The 19,737-nt window shown below is 30.1% G+C and overlaps 2 protein-coding genes across 2 annotated transcripts; both read right to left on the reverse strand.

The window, feature by feature from the left end:
- Window positions 1-11,265: 11,265 nt before the first annotated feature.
- On the reverse strand, window positions 11,266-16,545 carry Fcp3C (Follicle cell protein 3C). The gene is made up of 7 exons (XM_077438711.1): window positions 16,463-16,545; window positions 13,796-13,802; window positions 12,373-12,468; window positions 12,145-12,300; window positions 11,754-11,915; window positions 11,453-11,684; window positions 11,266-11,378 (listed from the first exon to the last, which is right to left on the reverse strand). The coding sequence occupies exons 1-7, from the start codon at window positions 16,543-16,545 to the stop codon at window positions 11,266-11,268; spliced, it is 849 nt and encodes a 282-aa protein (XP_077294837.1).
- Window positions 16,099-18,762, reverse strand: LOC143917227 (uncharacterized). Its single transcript, XM_077438712.1, has 6 exons — window positions 18,750-18,762; window positions 18,326-18,493; window positions 17,924-18,153; window positions 17,441-17,822; window positions 17,271-17,363; window positions 16,099-17,163 (listed from the first exon to the last, which is right to left on the reverse strand). The coding sequence occupies exons 1-5, from the start codon at window positions 18,760-18,762 to the stop codon at window positions 17,335-17,337; spliced, it is 822 nt and encodes a 273-aa protein (XP_077294838.1). The 3' UTR covers window positions 16,099-17,163; window positions 17,271-17,334.
- Between the last annotated feature and the right edge of the window lie 975 nt (window positions 18,763-19,737).

Raw genomic sequence — 19,737 nt, forward strand, 5'->3', positions numbered from 1 at the left:
GCATGTGTACATACGGACGACACGGTGTGGACGTTTTTATTTGTACGTACGTGCACAGGCCAGTTGATTTATTACTAAATAATTAAACGTGGACAATTTGTAAAAGTGTTGCACGTGCGTCGATATTGTGAATATATTTCAATTGTTGAAAATTATAGTATTATATATAAATATAATAATATGCATATATATTTTTCTTTTCATCCGTTGGACAAGTTTCGACTGGAAGAATCGATTAATGCAATGAAATGAAATAAAAACAACGTTTTGATGATGAAATTATACAGATTGTTTCAAAAAGAAGGACTCGCAATATGTATATCGAAATTCAAAACAAGAAAGACTGAGCCTAGGGGCTATTTGTACGCTAGGGGAGACATCTAGCGATAATCCTATTGACTAAAAGCTTCACTCTTTCATTTGTGGGTTTTAAATTGGATTCGTCTTTTTGGAACATGTTGTATTTATGAAAAAATTATATATATATATATATATATATATATATATATATATATATATATATATATATATATATATGTATAGAAATAAAGATAAGATATCTGATGATAATTCCATATAAATATGTTTTGGCCGGTCTCATTGAAAGTTTTGTACTTTGAGGGCATTATTAAAATTAAACGCGATCTGTGCGGTGGTGTAATTGTTGAATTGCATTCAATGCACTTGTTTTTCTATGTAGTATAATTTTGCATTAATACAATTAAAAAAAAGTTTAGTATTAATTAATGCACAATTATGTAATATATATATATATATATAAATATACATACATATATACAATATAACGTCGATTATAATCTCCAAAATAATTTGTACTAAAAATATCTAAAAACGTATTTGATAATGTTGAAGTGAAAAAACAAAAAAAAAAAATAATAATACTAGTCTATTTTTATTACTTATCTTTGTTTCAAAAATCAAATAAATTTTACTTTTATTTTCCAATTTTTTTTTTGTAACACGATTATGTATCGTCGTCGTGCTATAATTTATTAACGTGTAAATATTATGTACGATTGATTGCAACTTTTGTATGGTTTGAAAATTTTTATTGTCGATGGAAAATATTTAAAAATTTATACAATTCTAACTCTTTTCGCTGCATCTTGGAATGCCGATGAATGATATCTTTAAAAAAAAACTCACAATCGCCGTTCCGCTTTGGCCAAATCTGTTACAGCAACTCCGTTTTATTTCTTTTTTGATTAGTTTTGTCGAAATTTTTGCAATCGAATCGATGAAATCTTTAGTCGGTGTTGATATAAATATGTTTTTTTTTTATTTTTCGTTTTAATATATTTAATAAAAATTGAAAGTTGTCTGGTTGTGCTGCACCCAGAAACGTGGAGAGAGTGATCGGAGGGTTAACTTTGTGATATGTAACTATTGCAACTAAGTTGTGAGTTTCTTTTTATTTGCTGTTTATGTTTTTTTATATAATTTTTATTTTAATATTTTTATCGCATCTTACATACATTATAAATTTAATTATTTTTATTATGCACACACACACACACACACACGCACGCACGCACGCACACACTAACATACACTCAATAATACATGCATATACATTTTAAATCATTTTCTTGTACTATTCGTCTCTCTAAGAGTTTTTATATTTTGTGTTTTTATTTTTTATTTAATCGTAAAAATATTACTATTTATCTTTAAATTTTTATATTATTTTTTTCCATCCTTTTTTTGCTTATTAATTTTCACACACAATGTGTGTTGTTTTGTTTTTTTTTTTGTACATTTTTTCAAACTTGATACAAATAAAAACGAATTCTCAGTGAATTTTTTAACAAATTAAAAACATTATTACAAAGCCAGTTTGATAAAGCTCAGTATTATATAACAATATTAGAATTACTCACTTTTTTTTCTTTTTTAATTAAATAATAATTTTAAATCTTAGCTACTCCTTATAAAGAGTATATGAATAAAAAAATATTATGTTTTTTTTGAAAACATTTTAATATAAACAAACACATGGAGTGATTTTCTTCTTACACACATTTTACCTTTTTTTTTTTCATTTTATTAACAGATTTTTACTCATTATTATTGTTATCATCATCATATGTATATTTATAGTACAGAAGTGCCTTTTGTATACTTCAATAATAGATACTAGTATATGTAGGTGCTCACGTTGCGCACAAGCGATGTTATTATATATTATATATATTATTATGTTGCAAAATAAAAAAATGAAATAACCTAGATATTCGTTACAAATGAGAATGTGCACTTTTTTCTTATATATAATAAATGATATTTTACGTCGTCGTGAAACAAAGTATTTGTACTTGAATGAAATTTTCCATTACGACTACTGCCGCAAATCAAATAAAATCAAATGAAATCATTAATTCCCTTCTTAGGAACTCGTTTAATGTTAATTTACACACGTTGCGGTCGACGCGGCAAAATTTTGTATAGTGTATTTAATTTTAATTACTCACAGCGTTATAGGAGAAGTGATCTCAAACTTTTGAAACTATCATGCGAGTTTCGGAGCGAGTTGCAAATTTTTCATGATATTTTTTTTATTTTTCGTATAACGTTTTGCCGCGAGAGACCCTTAATTAATACATATTATGTTAATTTTATCCCTGCGTTGTCAATTACAAGGTTTTTTTTGTTCAATATCTTTAACTCGGATGTGTCTGTTGATTTTTATTCCAGTATAAAAATTGAATGCCGTGTTTAATAATTATTATAAAATGAGCATTTTCTTTTTGTTTTTGTTAGTTTATCTTATTCAATTACTTTGTAAGATACGATGAGAATAGTTTTTCACGTGTGTATAATTTGATATGAAGCATTTTGGCAGAACGTATGTTTGTTTGTTTAAGTTAAGATTTTTTAAATGAATTTTCGCCGGTGTAAAATTTTTCATCATTTATTTATTTTTGTTTTTTTGAGTTTTGAAAAAAAACGCTTGTGATATATTTCATACATATATATTTATATATATTTTTATGAAAATTATATACGTATATTAGTGTATTTATGTGTTTTACACTATTCAGTTTTTTTTTTATTATTTTAATCATTTTGCACATTCTCATCTTATATGATCAGATTAAATTTTGATAACAAATGTCTATTTAAGAAATTATATCGAATAAACGCACACTAGAACGGTTCATGAAACAGAAAGGAGATTTATTAATTGTTATTTTTTACAATTGTCTAAAAAAAAAGAACATTTTACTTGTTTATTAATCATAGAATATTATTAATTGTTGAATTTCAGCAGAGTATTAAGATTTTTTTAATTAACGTTCACTATAAAGTTTTCATATGCACAATTTTTACGATAATTTTTTTTTCATATAACAAATTGTGCTTTAACTCTTTTTAATTGTAATTATATATATATGTAGTTTATTCTTCGATGAAAAAAATGAAATTTAATTTAATATTCGTTTTTGTTTAACTTTTTCTTTTTAATCACCATAACAAAATTATGATGTTCTATCTCGTGTTATGTTTTCTTTTTATAATTTTATTTACAACAAAAACACTGTGCAATCCTTAAGTATATATACATTATATTATTTTAAGTCATATTGTACGGGCTTTTGTAATCTTTAACAAAAAAAAAAAAAAACTATTTTTCTGCATATTCATTTTTAATTCTAAGTTTATTTTCAAACTGTTAAGTTTACAGATTTAATAATAAATCTTATTTATGGAACTGAATCTTTCATACATCTTTCATAACGTAATATTATTTTTTTAAATTACACTCTTTTTTTTTTTATATAACTGCCATTTTGAGATGAATCGTTACCATTTATATAATTATATACGTGAAAATATGATATATATACGATAATAGGATAAAATAATTCGCATATTATTACAATCGGATACTAAAGAGTGAAAAAAATAAACATATTTTTCCTTTCAATTGAAATTCAGTTGTGAAAATTAGTTTTTTTTTTCGAAACAATATTTTATAAGACATTTCGAAAACTGTGGTCTTGTATTTATACGATATAATATTTTCTATATATGTATTATACATACGTACGTATATGTAATATAATTATATATATATATATATATATAGTAGTTACGTATTTTTTCATAGTTCTTTCGTTAGTATATTCGCCTTATATATGATGTGATGCAAACGATTTGGAATAAATATACATATATTATATTATATTATATATATATATATATATATATATATATATATATATATATATATATATATATATATATATATATATATATATATATATATATATATATATATATATATATATATATATATATATATATATATATATATATATATATATATATATATATATATATATATATATATATATATATATATATATATATATATATATATATATATATATATATATATATATATATATATATATATATATATATATATATATATATATATATATATATATATATATATATATATATATATATATATATATATATATATATATATATATATATATATATATATATATATATATATATATATATATATATATATATATATATATATATATATATATATATATATATATATATATATATATATATATATATATATATATATATATATATATATATATATATATATATATATATATATATATATATATATATATATATATATATATATATATATATATATATATATATATATATATATATATATATATATATATATATATATATATATATATATATATATATATATATATATATATATATATATATATATATATATATATATATATATATATATATATATATATATATATATATATATATATATATATATATATATATATATATATATATATATATATATATATATATATATATATATATATATATATATATATATATATATATATATATATATATATATATATATATATATATATATATATATATATATATATATATATATATATATATATATATATATATATATATGTCCTCTTGACGAATACTATTAATGACTATTATAATTACTTTATTTTTAACGTGTTAATATAAAGCTAATATGTAATATTGCACATACAGATTAATGTTATAATAGTTAATATTATAAAGAAGAATATAGATTTTTCTATTATTATTATTATTTTTATCTGAAAAAAGTATGTATGTATGCATGTAATTATATATAATTTTTTTTTAGATAACGGTATATTTTCAAAATTGAAATTCACAAAGAATTCTGATTATTACATTAATACTGCACAAAAGAAAGATATATATATTGAAGTATTGAGTAATTACAAAAAATGTTAGATATAAATTTCACAGAAAACATATTTTAGGGGTGTATTGATTTGATTTAAATAATGACGAATAAAACAATTACAAAATTTATTTTATTTTATTATTATACTATTTTATTTGTTCAACACCTTTACATCCTTCCCGTTATGTGCACCGACCTGTTCGGTGCACGAATACTATTATTTTGTTCATTTACTGTCAGTGCATATATATAATTCGATGATTTTTAAATGATACATTTCTCTCGGAAGCAAATCAGACAATTATTTGGACAGAGTATAGTATTTGGCCAGCGTGTTATACTTATTGGGTTCTTCTCTCAGCCTTTTATTTTCGTTTTCAAGAAAAAGAAATAGTTGATATTCAGTAAGTTTACTCATAATATGGATAACTCTCTAAATGTTGACAACGAGAAGTGATCTTGCGGGCTGTTTGTATGAGTCGTTTGAAAGCAACCAAGAAATTCGACCCTAACAGATACCTTGTGTGCAAAACTGAGATGATGACAGCAAAAAGTTTTCTTGTGTGCTGTTTGTGTGAGTCGTTTGAAAGCAACCAAGAAATTCGACCCTAACAGATACCTTGTGTGCAAAGCTGCGATACAAAAAGATGCTGAAAATCTCACGGATGGCGCGAAAAACCTATACCAAAGTGCCAGCCCTGGTGGAAAAGCATGTCCAAGTGCAAAGCCGAAGAATGGAGCAAAAATACAATCTCCTGCACCTAATAATACAGAGAAAGATCTTAGGTTAACGCTGTCGGGGTCTGCATAAGACTTCATGGCTAAAGAATCTTCAACAGTGGTATGACCTCAGCACCCGAGCACTGTTTCAATGAGTATAGATGAGAATTTTAGTTGTCAACGTTCATATGAAGAAGAAGTAGTCCTCTCTGGGTAATTTTTATCGATATTTTGCCTCTTACTTAGGAGAGGATTCTTTCTTCATACATTCTGAAGATTTGCTTTCTGAGTTTAAATAAAATCTCAAAATGAACGAATCAATCATATTTTGTTACTGCATATTATATAATACCAACATTCTTCTCAACATTTCGGTTCACTTGTGATGGTATTTTTATTTTATTTATAATCTACATATGTTGGATGAAGAATATAAGAACATAGCAATATCCAAATTGGTGAATTGGGAAGACTTGTAATGTTAAGATATAAAAATGTAACAAATAAATAAATGGAACAGATCGTATTCTTATTTGTATTAGGGCGAAAAAACACAAAGTGGGACGTGGTACGTGTTTTTTTTTTTAGATACTTTTAGATACTATACGTTTTCGATGATATTTTATCCTTGCTTGACATATATTGATAAAGGTGAATCCCATATTTGAAGAAATGTAGGAGAAACTTGTCGGTTGCATATGGATGTGTATACACGTGCGATCTCCCAAACATATGCATTCTGCACGTGCAACTACACCCGAATTCTGTTTGGGGAACACCCACTGTCTACGGTCACAGCGGCAAGCCTCAGTGTGTTTTCGCCCTTATCCTTAAAAGGAGTGTTGCTTTTGTATTAAATTTGTTTTGTTGTTTATGTACATAGGTAAAGTATACATGAGAATTTATTGTATACCGCAAAAGATACTTGGAATTGTTCTAGTGGACAAAATTTCAAAATCCATCTACAGTATATAAATAATATAAACCTTGTAAAAATTTGATGGTTTGAAGTTGAAAACTGAAAAACAAACATACATACATACATACAAACACACAAATGACTGATATATAAAGGTTTCCGGATGCAAAATACATAAATATCAAAAATAAATAAACTACAAAACTGTTACATTACTGATAAAAGTTTATTTGAATCAATAAACACTAAAATTACAGCATTGCGTTTCTTTTGTTTAATTAAATAATTTGAATTTTAAATCATAACTTTCATAGATTTCATAATGAAAATGAATGACGACCTTAAATTTTCAGCAATTTGCCGCTTAGTCAACACTCCATCGTCCATGTTCAGAGAGGACGATCATCCTAATGCCACTCCGGTGATAACCTTGGAGCTCTTGCCGAGGGCAGACACCTCCGACATGCTGACGAGCCACGACGACAAGGACTACATAGACTCGGACATGATCAGGCCGACGCTCATACTGGACACGTCTTCGGGAGTACACTTTTTAACCGAAGACCAGGCACATTCGTTGTTCTCGTCCAAGCTCGAGGTGTCGCAGACAGATGGCGAAGACGCTGAAGACGTGTCTCTGTCGCCCGTCAGATCCAAACAGGAGCTGTTGGAGTATTTGATCAGATCGGACGGTAGCGTCGTTTGCAAATTATGCGGAGAGATACTGCAGAGCAGGACACACTGGTATCGGCATAAGTATAAATTCCACGTCGCACCTGCAGCTAACCCCGCGCCTATCTTCAAATGTGAACAATGCAGTGTGTTCTTCAAAAGTAGAAAGGGTATGCTTAAATCATTTTTGAATTTTTATTTCATGTTTTGAATGGTGGATTGTACGCTTTGTGCTTTGTTTATTAGGCTACATCGGACACTTGGCTAGTAGACATCCCGACGGAGAATCCAACGTATCAGAGCCATCCCAATGTCCCATGATTATTGATCAGTCAGCGATCAAATCAGAGCCTATCGATGCAGAATTAGCTATTCCGAGTTGTGAATTGCCGAATATTAACTATACCGGAACGATAACGTCAAATTCAGTGTTGGAAAGTTCAATTACGAATGGCAGCTGCGGAAAGTCTGATTTTAAGAAGCTTTCCAAGTTGAATAAAGGTATATTTATTATCAGTATTAACAGTGATGTCATCTAATTTATGTAACAATAATAGTCAGATTCACTTAGCCATAAATGCGTCATAAATTCATTGGATATGTATTTTATTTTATTTTATCTTTAATTTATACCAGAAAGGCCTTACAGGTAACCCCAATGTGCCTTCCTGGCCAGAAAGATTGTACATTTGATACGAATATTATACAAAGTACATAAATACATATCAATTAATATCCACAGAGACATCTATGGTCAAATTTGTAAATTTGCAGCATTTTAAACAATTCAGCAAAATTCGAGATTGCTTAAAACTTGAGATTTTTCCAATTTGTTGGAACCGTTTCAATGAAAATCAGATAAATTGGCAGATTCTGATGAGGTGTCACAAATCCAAGGTCTGGCCTGCAGAAACCAGTGGGATTTGAACCCGTAACCACTCCGTTCTACTAGTCTATTCTGCTGGTATGAAAACTGTTATAGAACGAGTTGTTTCCGAGGCATTAAATGAACATTCAAGATCTAGATCTCTCATTACATTTATCGTTTCTAAAGATTCAGTTTTTGGAAACCCACTGGATGACAGCACTGGATTGGTTCTAAAATGGTCTGTGTATTGTCTAAAGTAATTCCATTTCGCGTTGCAGGAACGGAGACCGTAATAACGGGTAGCTCGGAATGGGAAAAGCAACGATTGCACGAAGAGCAGCTCGTCGCCAACATCATAGCAAGAGTTAGAAGAGAGTGTGAAGCTGCCGGAGCACCTGGTGGTACCCGGCGAGGATATTCCAGACGCTCGGCGCTTACAAACGGATAGATATAATGTGAAAAATTTTCTCTTCCAGTTTTCCCGATTCATCATATGCATATTTTAAAGATAGACTCGACGATTCTTCACATGTATTGTTTGATTGTGATTACGACGAATATTGTATGTGCCAAATTGAAGTTTTTATTTTAATATATTAGCTGAAACTTGACTGAAAAATTAATTTTTAAATATTATTTTTGATGAACAATGGAAATTGATATTTTATTATACAGAATGCCAAAAAAGAAATGTGTAAATAAGCATGTAGATATATTTAAATATTGATTCATCTCTTTTACAATCTAAATATTTTTCCATTTATTATATTATCCTTTTTCGAATCATTCCACTATACTCTACACGTGTATATAACTTGTATATAATGAATTTTAGCATATTATTCCTTAACTTACAAATCAGTATTCCTTATAAATACTTATCAAACTATATTTTTTATAAATTAAATCTAATATATTAAAAAAAAAAATTGAGTGGAACAGTCCAGAGCAGCACGACACGGTTTTTAAAATGTGATTATATTTACTTGCAATTTTATTACAAACGAGAATAGTGCTATTTATGTATAATTTGAATGAAAAGCAATATTGCATATTTTCCTTTTGAATGTACTGAAATTTTAAAATTTGTGTCAAAAATTTTAATATATATATTATATTATGTATAGGCTACTGATCTCTAAAAAATTGTGTTTAAAACTTTAAACTTTAATAGTTCCTGTGACAGAAACGAAGTGCCACATTTATAAATAAATTAAAAAAAGATATAAGGATGTAGTTTAAATTTCATGGATGTAATTGATTCTAAATTGTAACATTTGATTTTACATAATTTGTCAAAATTTTATTATTACTATTTAAAAAAAAAAAAAACACACTTGACTCCAACCTTGCACGGATGCATTTATTACTGAAATTGTTAAATTATATTGTATACGATATTTTTAATTGGTTCTGTATAAAATATTGAACTGATGCGTTCAAAGCAACACGTGAAAAATTGTTTTAAATTGTAATTGTTTTTTATTTGCCATGTTATTTGTTGTTTTTAATGTGTTTGAAAAGTACTCAATTGTTATTTTCCGTCCTGGTATATATACTAATAATTATACATTTATAAATAAAACGTATAAAAAAATAAGGAAGTAAAAATTGAAAATGATCTCGTGTAGATTATTAAATCACAAGACTGCTATACAATGTTGGCTTTTAGAATGGATCATATTATTTGTTATATTTTAACGAGGCGACGGACAGATCGACACGAGATAAACAATTTTTAATTCATTCATATTTATAGTATTCACATTCCTAATCTTATTAAAAACTACTTGTCGAAGACAATTTGTTTCATCCATGGGTATCTATTATAGATCTATTTGATTGTTTTAGACATAAGTTTATTCCACTGTATGTAGAATCAATAGTTTCTGTTTACAAATTGTATAAAACATTTTTAATTTATATTACAGTAATCTAACGAAACAGTTTTGAACTTAAATATTATATTTACATATACGTAATTCAAAGTTAAATAATTAAAATAATAGTTTCCAGACTCGTATGCCAAATTAGTTGTGTAAGTATTCATTCATATCCTTATTATTACATACATTTTAATCTATCTCTATTGAGATATTCTTTTCGTTTTTATTATTATTAAATAATAATTGTAATTATTCATTAATCTCTTCCATGAAGTTTCACTTGTGATTATTAACTATTACAAATAAAAATCATTATTTACTCAAAATTTACTTTTATTCCATTACAAATTATACGTGCAACACTATAAATAAAATTCTTACATACATAAAAATAAATTAAGTATATAAAAATACAAAAATAATAAAAAAAATAGGTGCTAGTTTTGCATGCGGTTTACCTTAGCATGCGATCTACCTTTGAATCGCAGTCGACTATTTTTTGTATTTGTAGATTAACGACGATACATATCTCTTAACCAAATCTTTAATGAATAGGGCCAACCTTAACTTAACCTAACCTATCCTGACCCTTAAATAAATAGATGATGGCTGCTAAGATATCTTTCCTTTTTAAGTTTTATTTCATCAATATTTTCACAAAAAAAATATATCTTAGCAGCCAACACCTGTTTATTTAAGGGTCAGGATAGGTTAGGTTAAGTTAAGGTTGACCCTATTCATTTAAGATTAGGTTGTTAGGGTCGGTATTATTCAGTCTCAGCGTCACACGCGAGAACTGAGACAGTGAGACTGCATATTAAAGTAAAAACGTGAAGGTAGTAGATATGTATGTGCAGGTAGACCGTATACTAAACTAGCACCAAAAATATATCTAATTTACTACAAATTAGTTTCCGTTGGCCAAATTTAATACTCCCGATGCTAAGTCAGTTGCTCTGTCGACGAATCCGATGAGGATTTCCGGTACGGATTTTCCTTGTGATGGTTTATTAAGTAGACCTGTAATCAATCAGCAATGCAATCCTCTCACATGCAACACTTATCATGAATCAATTAATTTATATTGTAATTACTTAGAAAAGATGAGGGTTGTTGTTGTTGTTGCTGCTGTTTTTGCGACATGGCTCCGAGCCGGCACTTAGTTTCCACACCATTATGGCAGCAAAACTCTTTCCCTGCTGAAAAGCCAGTGTTTCTCCAAGTGCCTTCACAATTTTTCGTGAAGAGATAAGGCTTCTCTTTGACACAGTCTCGGTCGATCGACGAGCACACCAAGGGACCGATGTTTGGCATGTAATTTATCACCTGAAAAGTTCAAGTTTGTATGTTTTGCCATTGATTTTGTTGCATAAATGTGAATTCAGTTGTACTTACCATGTCTATACACTTCTTCATGCATTGTTTGTTGCCGTGAACGCCACACGGGTATAAGGGCAGATCCATTTCCTTAGAGAATACTGGATTTTCATAGAATTTTAAGTGACCATCGTCTGAGAGCTGCCCTTCGAGAAATATTCCACAAGTGCATGGAGTATTCTTAAAAAAATGTATTGATAATTCAACATTTAAATAAAAATTTTATAGTGACATCTATTGATGAGCATTGATACTAATTTATTTTTTAATTTATGGTAAAACAGGAATCGTTTTTATCTTTCTTCAGAAAAAGTTTTCAGGAATATATGTATGATTTAAACAAAGTGCGTACACATTTTGCAGTGCGATTTGATCAGTTTATATTAAATTAAATACGCTTTTTTCTTACCAAACTATCCTTAAAATCTCTAGACTTGCTAAATATGTTCGGCTTAATGAACGGAATGTTTGCAATCATATTTTCAATATCGTTGGCATCGGAAAATTTGATACACATTAACAAAATACAAAAATTTATGCATATCGTATAACTGTTCATCTTAATCTGAAACACAATGCGAGTGAATATAAAGACAATCGATCATAATTAAGTGCAGTGTGCGGTAGAGTTACTTACATTCTTGTAATACGATCCGGGTGAACAGACAGAGTTCAGACGAGCAAGTGAGTCAAGTGGATGCAGCAAACGTGTATCAGTTACAGAGTGTGCATTCTTGACATTGTAGAAAATGGGTCACCGTGTTGTCGCATAATCAAAACACTTTGCGGCAAATTTTGCAAACGTGCAGATACGTGACACGACGAGATGCATTTTGTACTCGTCAAGAAGGAAATAAATACAAAACGTTCGGTTGGAAAGAAAAATTTATTCATAGCCTCAATCAAACGTACATTACTTAAAATATCCGATAAATAAAATAATAACACTCGTTTTGTTCGGGTAAAAAACATGTACAGATCTACCATTATACATATTATAGATCGACATGTGTTAAATACATAACGGTAGATCATTAGTTTTGACTATGATAAAATAAAACATTAATTTTCATATAAAAAGTAAACGAGTAACAAATTACAACGCACAAATCGTATGTATTTAAAAAAAATAACGATGCGAAACAGTGAACCAAGTTCAATTGATCATAAATTTATTAATAAATTACTTATTAATGTAAACTTAAAACAAATAATATACAATAACTTAAACATAGCCGACATATCAATTCGATTATCATTAACGAAATTAATGTGCAAAGTTTTAAATACGCAATAAACACGGAGACTGGAAATTCTATTACAAGATTTTAGAACTTTTTGCAATACAATTTCTAATCTCTAGCAATAATCTTCATTAAAAATAATTGTTAAACATTCGTAAAATTTTAATTATTCATAGCAGGGGTACCAACTCACAATCCGCAGGAGTGGCAACTTAAATTTCTTCAAACTGCCCTTTTCTAATCGAGTTTTGCTGCACTCCAACTAAAGTCTTTAATGTTTCGCTTTTTTTTTTAATCAATTGGACACAGTTCTGCAAAAAGGATCCAACCTATATGAGCTGCGGGGCTACAGCCCTCCCAGTATAGTACAAATGCATGCTATTTTTCCTGCCATATGGGCTGCAGCCTCCCAGTATAGTACATTTGCATACTATTTTTACACGAGCTCAGTTAATCTCTGCAGCCCCCCCCCCCCCCTATGAATTCTCACGAGCCGCCACTGGATCCAACCCACTTTTAGTCGATAATTTCATGAAAGTTTGTCTCTTTTTGAAGATCCACATCCAATGAAATACAACAGATGAACTGAAAGGGTTCACCGATAATAAAAAAAACTACATACATACATTAGTGGCACTCAAAGATAAGCAAAACTTAAAACTAACACATGAATAATCATACATATAATACGATTGAGCCAAATAAATATAATATGTACATACAACTTTTTTAATAAAGGTTTTCGTTGGCTTGTTTTCATATTGATTATAATTTTATAAATAGGTACATACTGCCTAACATTTTTTGTACTCAAACTTGAACCCTTCAGAGTGTTCGGCAAATAAAATTAATCACTTATAACTTACACATATTCACATCCCTCTACATAGTCCACTAAAACCAACGCATGTATGCCTAATTTGAGGATAAAAACAAAAAAAACACGAGGAAATCATAAACCTTTCCCTTACGGAGATAAAAATCCCACAAACCACTGTGATGTCAACTCGTGTACATTTTGAAATTAGAATGATTTAAACAACATAAGGGCGAAATCACACAGAAAGGAACGCGGGACATGATTTTTATAGATATTTTTTAACGTGCGAAAAAAATGTGGCACGCCCAGCACACACCGTCCCCAAAATCACCCCCTGGAGTGTTTCCGGTAAAATTTTATCCTCACTTGACAGTGATCGATAACGGTGTATCCCATATTTGAAGAAATGTAGGAGAATCGCCACAGCGGGGAGCCAAGCACACGACGTGCCGTTCTTCTCTGTGTGATTACGCCCAAAGACCTTTCATTAGACGATCACAGAGTGGCGAAGGTCAAAGATCAAATCATCATCAATGAGGATCAGAAACGACCGGGAGGAAATAACTTATCACAAACACACACAAGTCTTAATTGGTAGATAAGAGTTACTTGAGGAAAAAGCTCTGCGGAAAGGCGCAGACAGATTCTACCGAGCGTAAATATATTTTGAATATAATAATAAATAGGACACTAGCCGTATTATTTGAGTTGTCACTTTATTTTCCTTTAATATTACTATTATTAATTTAATAATAAAATCACATCAAAATGCTGAAAAATTGATGAAAATTGTACACTTATCATTGTAAAAGGCTCGCGAGTTTCGCCGATCCACTATGATCGGACATACATACATATTTATATATATATATATATATATATATATATATATATATATATATATATATATATATATATATATATATATATATATATATGTTACACCGAATCCATGAAATTGTCTATTACAAGCATTCGGCAAGAGAATTGCCGAATGCGTGAAAAATGCAAGCACGTTGCCCAGTTCACGGATTCCGTAAATTCTTTGCCGAATGCGTGAACTGGACAGCTAATATATATTATAACCAAGTGTCAAAGTGACAGCTGAATAAGGATGTTTAATTTAGTTTAATTTACATATTATTATGTATAATATGACTACATACATATGTTTCACTGTTAAAATATTGATCAAAATGTTTAAAAATGGCATTAATTTATGTATAAGTCATATGAGATGATCGAAACATATGTATGTAGTCATATTATACATAATAATATGTAAATTAAACTAAATTAAGCATCCTCATTCAGCTGTCACTTTGACACTTGTCCACGCTGTCCAGTTCTAAAAAACAACACCGGAGCGCTGCTGTCTATTTGCCGACTTCATGCTTTGAGCAGACAAATTCTTGCCGAATACACGCATTCGCCAAAAAATTTGCCAAATCCGTGAACTGGGCAACATGCTTGCTTTTTTCACGCATTCGGCAATTCTCTTGCCGAATGCGTGTAATAGACAATTTCACGGATTCGGTGTAATATATATATATATATATATATATATATATATATATATATATATATATATATATATATATATATATATATATTCATATAAATTTTGGCAACACGTTTAAAAACCATACGCACAGTGGACCAGCAAAACTGACATCATACTTTCAACGTACATAATATAGTCTCATTAAAAAGGACAGACTTTGTCACTAGATTTAATAAATATTTCGTTATAAATATAATAAGTATCTGAATTTATATGTAAATATTATCTGTTTAATATGGAGGGGAATATAATGATTTTTTTTAAATATAATTCATATACATATAATTTTGTATGCTATATAAAAAAATTTAAATTTGTACAACTACAAGAAAAAAAAACAAAACAAAAGAAAATATATACTAAATTCTGCACTTTGTTTTACACATATGGATATATACGTTACAAAAGTTGAAAAATTATCGCTAATAAAATAATGCTATTGCACTACTTTACCACTACATATCATACCGTACGTAAAGTATCGAGAAAAGATTTGGTGAATATAAAAAGTTACGGAGAATCGAGGAATATTTAAGATACATATTGCTATAGATTTATTACTTCATACGCTAAGAATGCTTTTATTTCAGTCTAAAACTACTGTATTATAATAAAAAAAAAGAGCTGCTCTACCGTCGAAAGAAATGCAATCAGAGATATCGGCCGTCTTTGTGCCTTGCTACTTTTTTAACGACTATTATTATATTAGATAAAACGTCAAAACTTTAGGCGTCCGGCATACAAACATCAAATCAAACAACCAATAATCATCACAAAACAAAAAACGGTCCTGTATAGTACGACAACGATCAATCTCACCGATGCTTCGTTACAATATTATCATAGAATATAATTTATAATTTATTCATAGTAAATACATTTCTCACATTTCAAATACACAATAAATATCAATGAGTATTAGGCACAAAGAGATTAGTGTTACGATTGTTTAATTTGTATTTCTTTTTTTATTTACAATATATCATAATAAAAACAATAAAAACGAATCGGAAAATGGAATCACACGTAAATATAATACAAACAAATCGAAAGAGTAATCAAATTTTAAATTGTATTCGACAGTTCATCGCCAAAAAACCAGGCCCAATCTCCATTTGAACCATTCGGTAAATCAAACTCTAACAGTCGGCTGATTGTGGCGTATTGATACAGGTTTTTCATTTCAAATTGACCCCTTTTCAATGTCAATTTGAAATGAAAAACCTATATACATAGTGTAGTTCGATCAGATGAGAGTTTGGGTTCAGTTTAGCTCTAAAGGCAGGCCCAATCTTCATTTAAACCATTTGTTAAATCAGACTAACAGTCGGCTGATTGTAGCATATTGATCTAAAGTGCCATTTGATCAGATGAGAGTTTGGGTCCAATTTGGCTCTCTGTTTTAGTCATCAAAGGTGATGGAATCCTTTTCAGCTCAATGTTGACTCAACACATGGGACATCGTAGCGTCCCAACAGAAAAATTCAATTCAATTCAATCGGAATTATCGTACAATTTGTGTTTGAACTATAAAACATTTTATGAATGAGATAAATCTGAAGAAAATATGTAAAAGTTAGTGTTAAGTAAAAACCAACTTTCATATGTAGATCCATATTTGATAGCTCAGTTAAATATGAGACATTAAAATATTCGAATAGCTGAATAGTTGAGAGCTAGAAAGCAAAATTTTTGCATAAAAGCATAATTCATTTCTGGGACGAATTAGTAACGTGAGCAAGAATAGCATGTATAGCATTCAGCTCATCAATTCCTTCCTTTTCATGTTTGGATACCGTTCTAAATACAATAAAACAGAAAAAATTGTAAACAGATACAATAAAACTTTATAAAAATCAAACTTCCAAAAAGGAAATGTTTAGACATACATATATATATATACGTACTAATATAAACCTTTTGGACGACGACAGCTCGTGTACAAGTGTCGAGTGGTACTCAAAAGGTCAATCACAAAATGCTTAGAATAACGACTACGACTAAACAAATCAAATAAATTAAAATAATAGAAAACTTCGACTTCAATCGTTCTTGGCAAGTATGAGTTTAGCTTCACCTTCGAACACCACTTTCTTCTCCTCCTCTACTTCACAATAGAACTTGACGCGCATTATCTTCCGCACGTCGACCAGTTCCACACTGATGGTCAACTTCTCGCCGACGAAACACTTGTTCGGAAACTTCATCGTCTGTGACACGACCACAGTGCCTGGACCCGGCAGGTGCGTGCCGATCAAGCCGGCCACTAGTCCGTTCAAGAGCGCCCCGTGAACGATCGGCCTCTTGGATCCGTTGCTGTGCTTGTGCAACGAGTTATGATCGTTCGTCAGGTTCGAAAATGCGTCCAGATCCTTCTGTGTGAGCGTCTTCTGGATACGGATCTTATCACCGGCGCGGAACGGCGTATTCGTAAACGACGTCGTATGTATTTTACATATCTTTTGATAATTTTTATTGTTCACTATGATGTACGGAAAGCGGTTGGACAACATTTTGATTATTTAACAATGCTTAATTACGGAGACTTTTCTTTGCAAACATCTTCGAGGAAAATCGTGGCGAGATTTGAGAATCTCGGATTGGTGGATTCTTTCAAGTCCTGCATAAATTTTGCGATTGTTGGATTGCTTGCAATTTCTGCCTCTCTATCGGATAGAAACATAAGGCTGGTGATGGCGTTCAATTTTATTTCTTCACAACTTGACGGCAACAGATTTATCAGCAAATCGACAATGTTGCGTCTGATGAAGAAATCGGCGCTCGACGGATCTGAAATATACATTTAAAGCAAATTATAACAATGTGTCGATACAATGAAACTTCTCTTTTGTTAATTTATATACATAAGAATACAAATGCACCATTTACTATTTTAAGGCAAGGTCTATGGAGGTTTTGGAGTTTCAACGCGTTATAAAAAAAAAAAACGATTGCAAATTACCCAAAGAAAGATTGCAAATTGCACTGGAGGCAAAATGTGTCAAGGTTTCGTCCGAGTCTTGTAAGTGATTGAGGAATAAATTCAACGCCCCGACCTCTTTTAAGTGTTCATAATTTGAAGGATCGTATGCAAAATTTGATAAGTTGGCCAACACTTGACATTTAGCTTCTGAAATAAAAATAAAAAAAATCTATTCCAAAAATCCATCGAAGGGAACAAGAAATACATATATTGCCACATCGAATAACTGTGCAAAGCATAATTATTCAATGTGGCAACACGATATGAAAAAATAAATAAAAGAAAAAAAAGAATTATTTATTTGTAGTTGCAACTGGCAGCAGTGTAATGATCATTACGACTAGGACGTTCGCCCAGTGAGCGTCGCGATGTTTCTAGGTTAAGTCCACCGAAATCAGTATGCGGGGTGGAGGCATTTCAGGGTCGATGAAGACGGAGACAACGTAACGTGAAGAAGATAATGAGCTAATGAGCTAATGAGCTAATGAGATAATGAGATAATGACCGTGCGATGTGGTTTTGTTGATTTCGTCGACGAGCTGTCGCAGGTAGCTACGGCGGTCGTCGCCCCCGCGCCCGCCGCCCCCTGCGCCCATCACACCACTACACCACACCACACCACACCACACACCACTACCCACAGCTCCACAACACAATCGAGTGCCGTAACACTCATATTTACACCCAATGCCGGATCACAAATATTTACAATTTTTCATTATTTTAATTTAAAAGTCTACTTTATACCTACGATATTCGTAATCATGAAATCATTTTTCTATTGAAATAATTGACGAGCACAACATATGAATGGTTCGGTGATTATTCCGCAAAAACTATCTTGTGCATGTCACTAAAATCTCGATCACGGAACATCTGGCACCCAAAAACTCCATCAATCATATGAAATTCAATTACAATTACAATTCATCAACAAGAACTAGAGTGCCAGATATTCCGTATTCGCGATTTTTGTGGCAACGATTGTCGTACGCGCAATCGAAATTTGCGCAATAATCTGTTTACCCATATGAATGTATGGAGCGTGGACATTGATGTATAATACACTAGATGGGACCAGACGTGTTATTTTGGTCGGAGATCTTGTCTTCACTAACTGAGGGGTGCGGGGGGTTTAACTACCGGGGAAGTTGGGTTTTTTTTCCCCTACGACGCAGCGGTACCTACCTATCTACTAAGAGAAACTGTGCATGCGCCAAAAGGGAGACAAGTATAACACGTGAGGGTGGATCTAGTATATTCTAGATCTATGAGCGTGGAGCAATACCATTGCGTGGGTGAAAACATTAGAGGGAAATATTTGTATCCATTTATTGGTGGGCAAATCGAACGATTCGTTGGAAGTAATTATATTTTTAAAAAGGCAAATA

This window comes from Arctopsyche grandis, chromosome 9 (assembly GCF_051622035.1).
Source record: "Arctopsyche grandis isolate Sample6627 chromosome 9, ASM5162203v2, whole genome shotgun sequence".
NCBI lineage: Eukaryota > Metazoa > Arthropoda > Insecta > Trichoptera > Hydropsychidae > Arctopsyche > Arctopsyche grandis.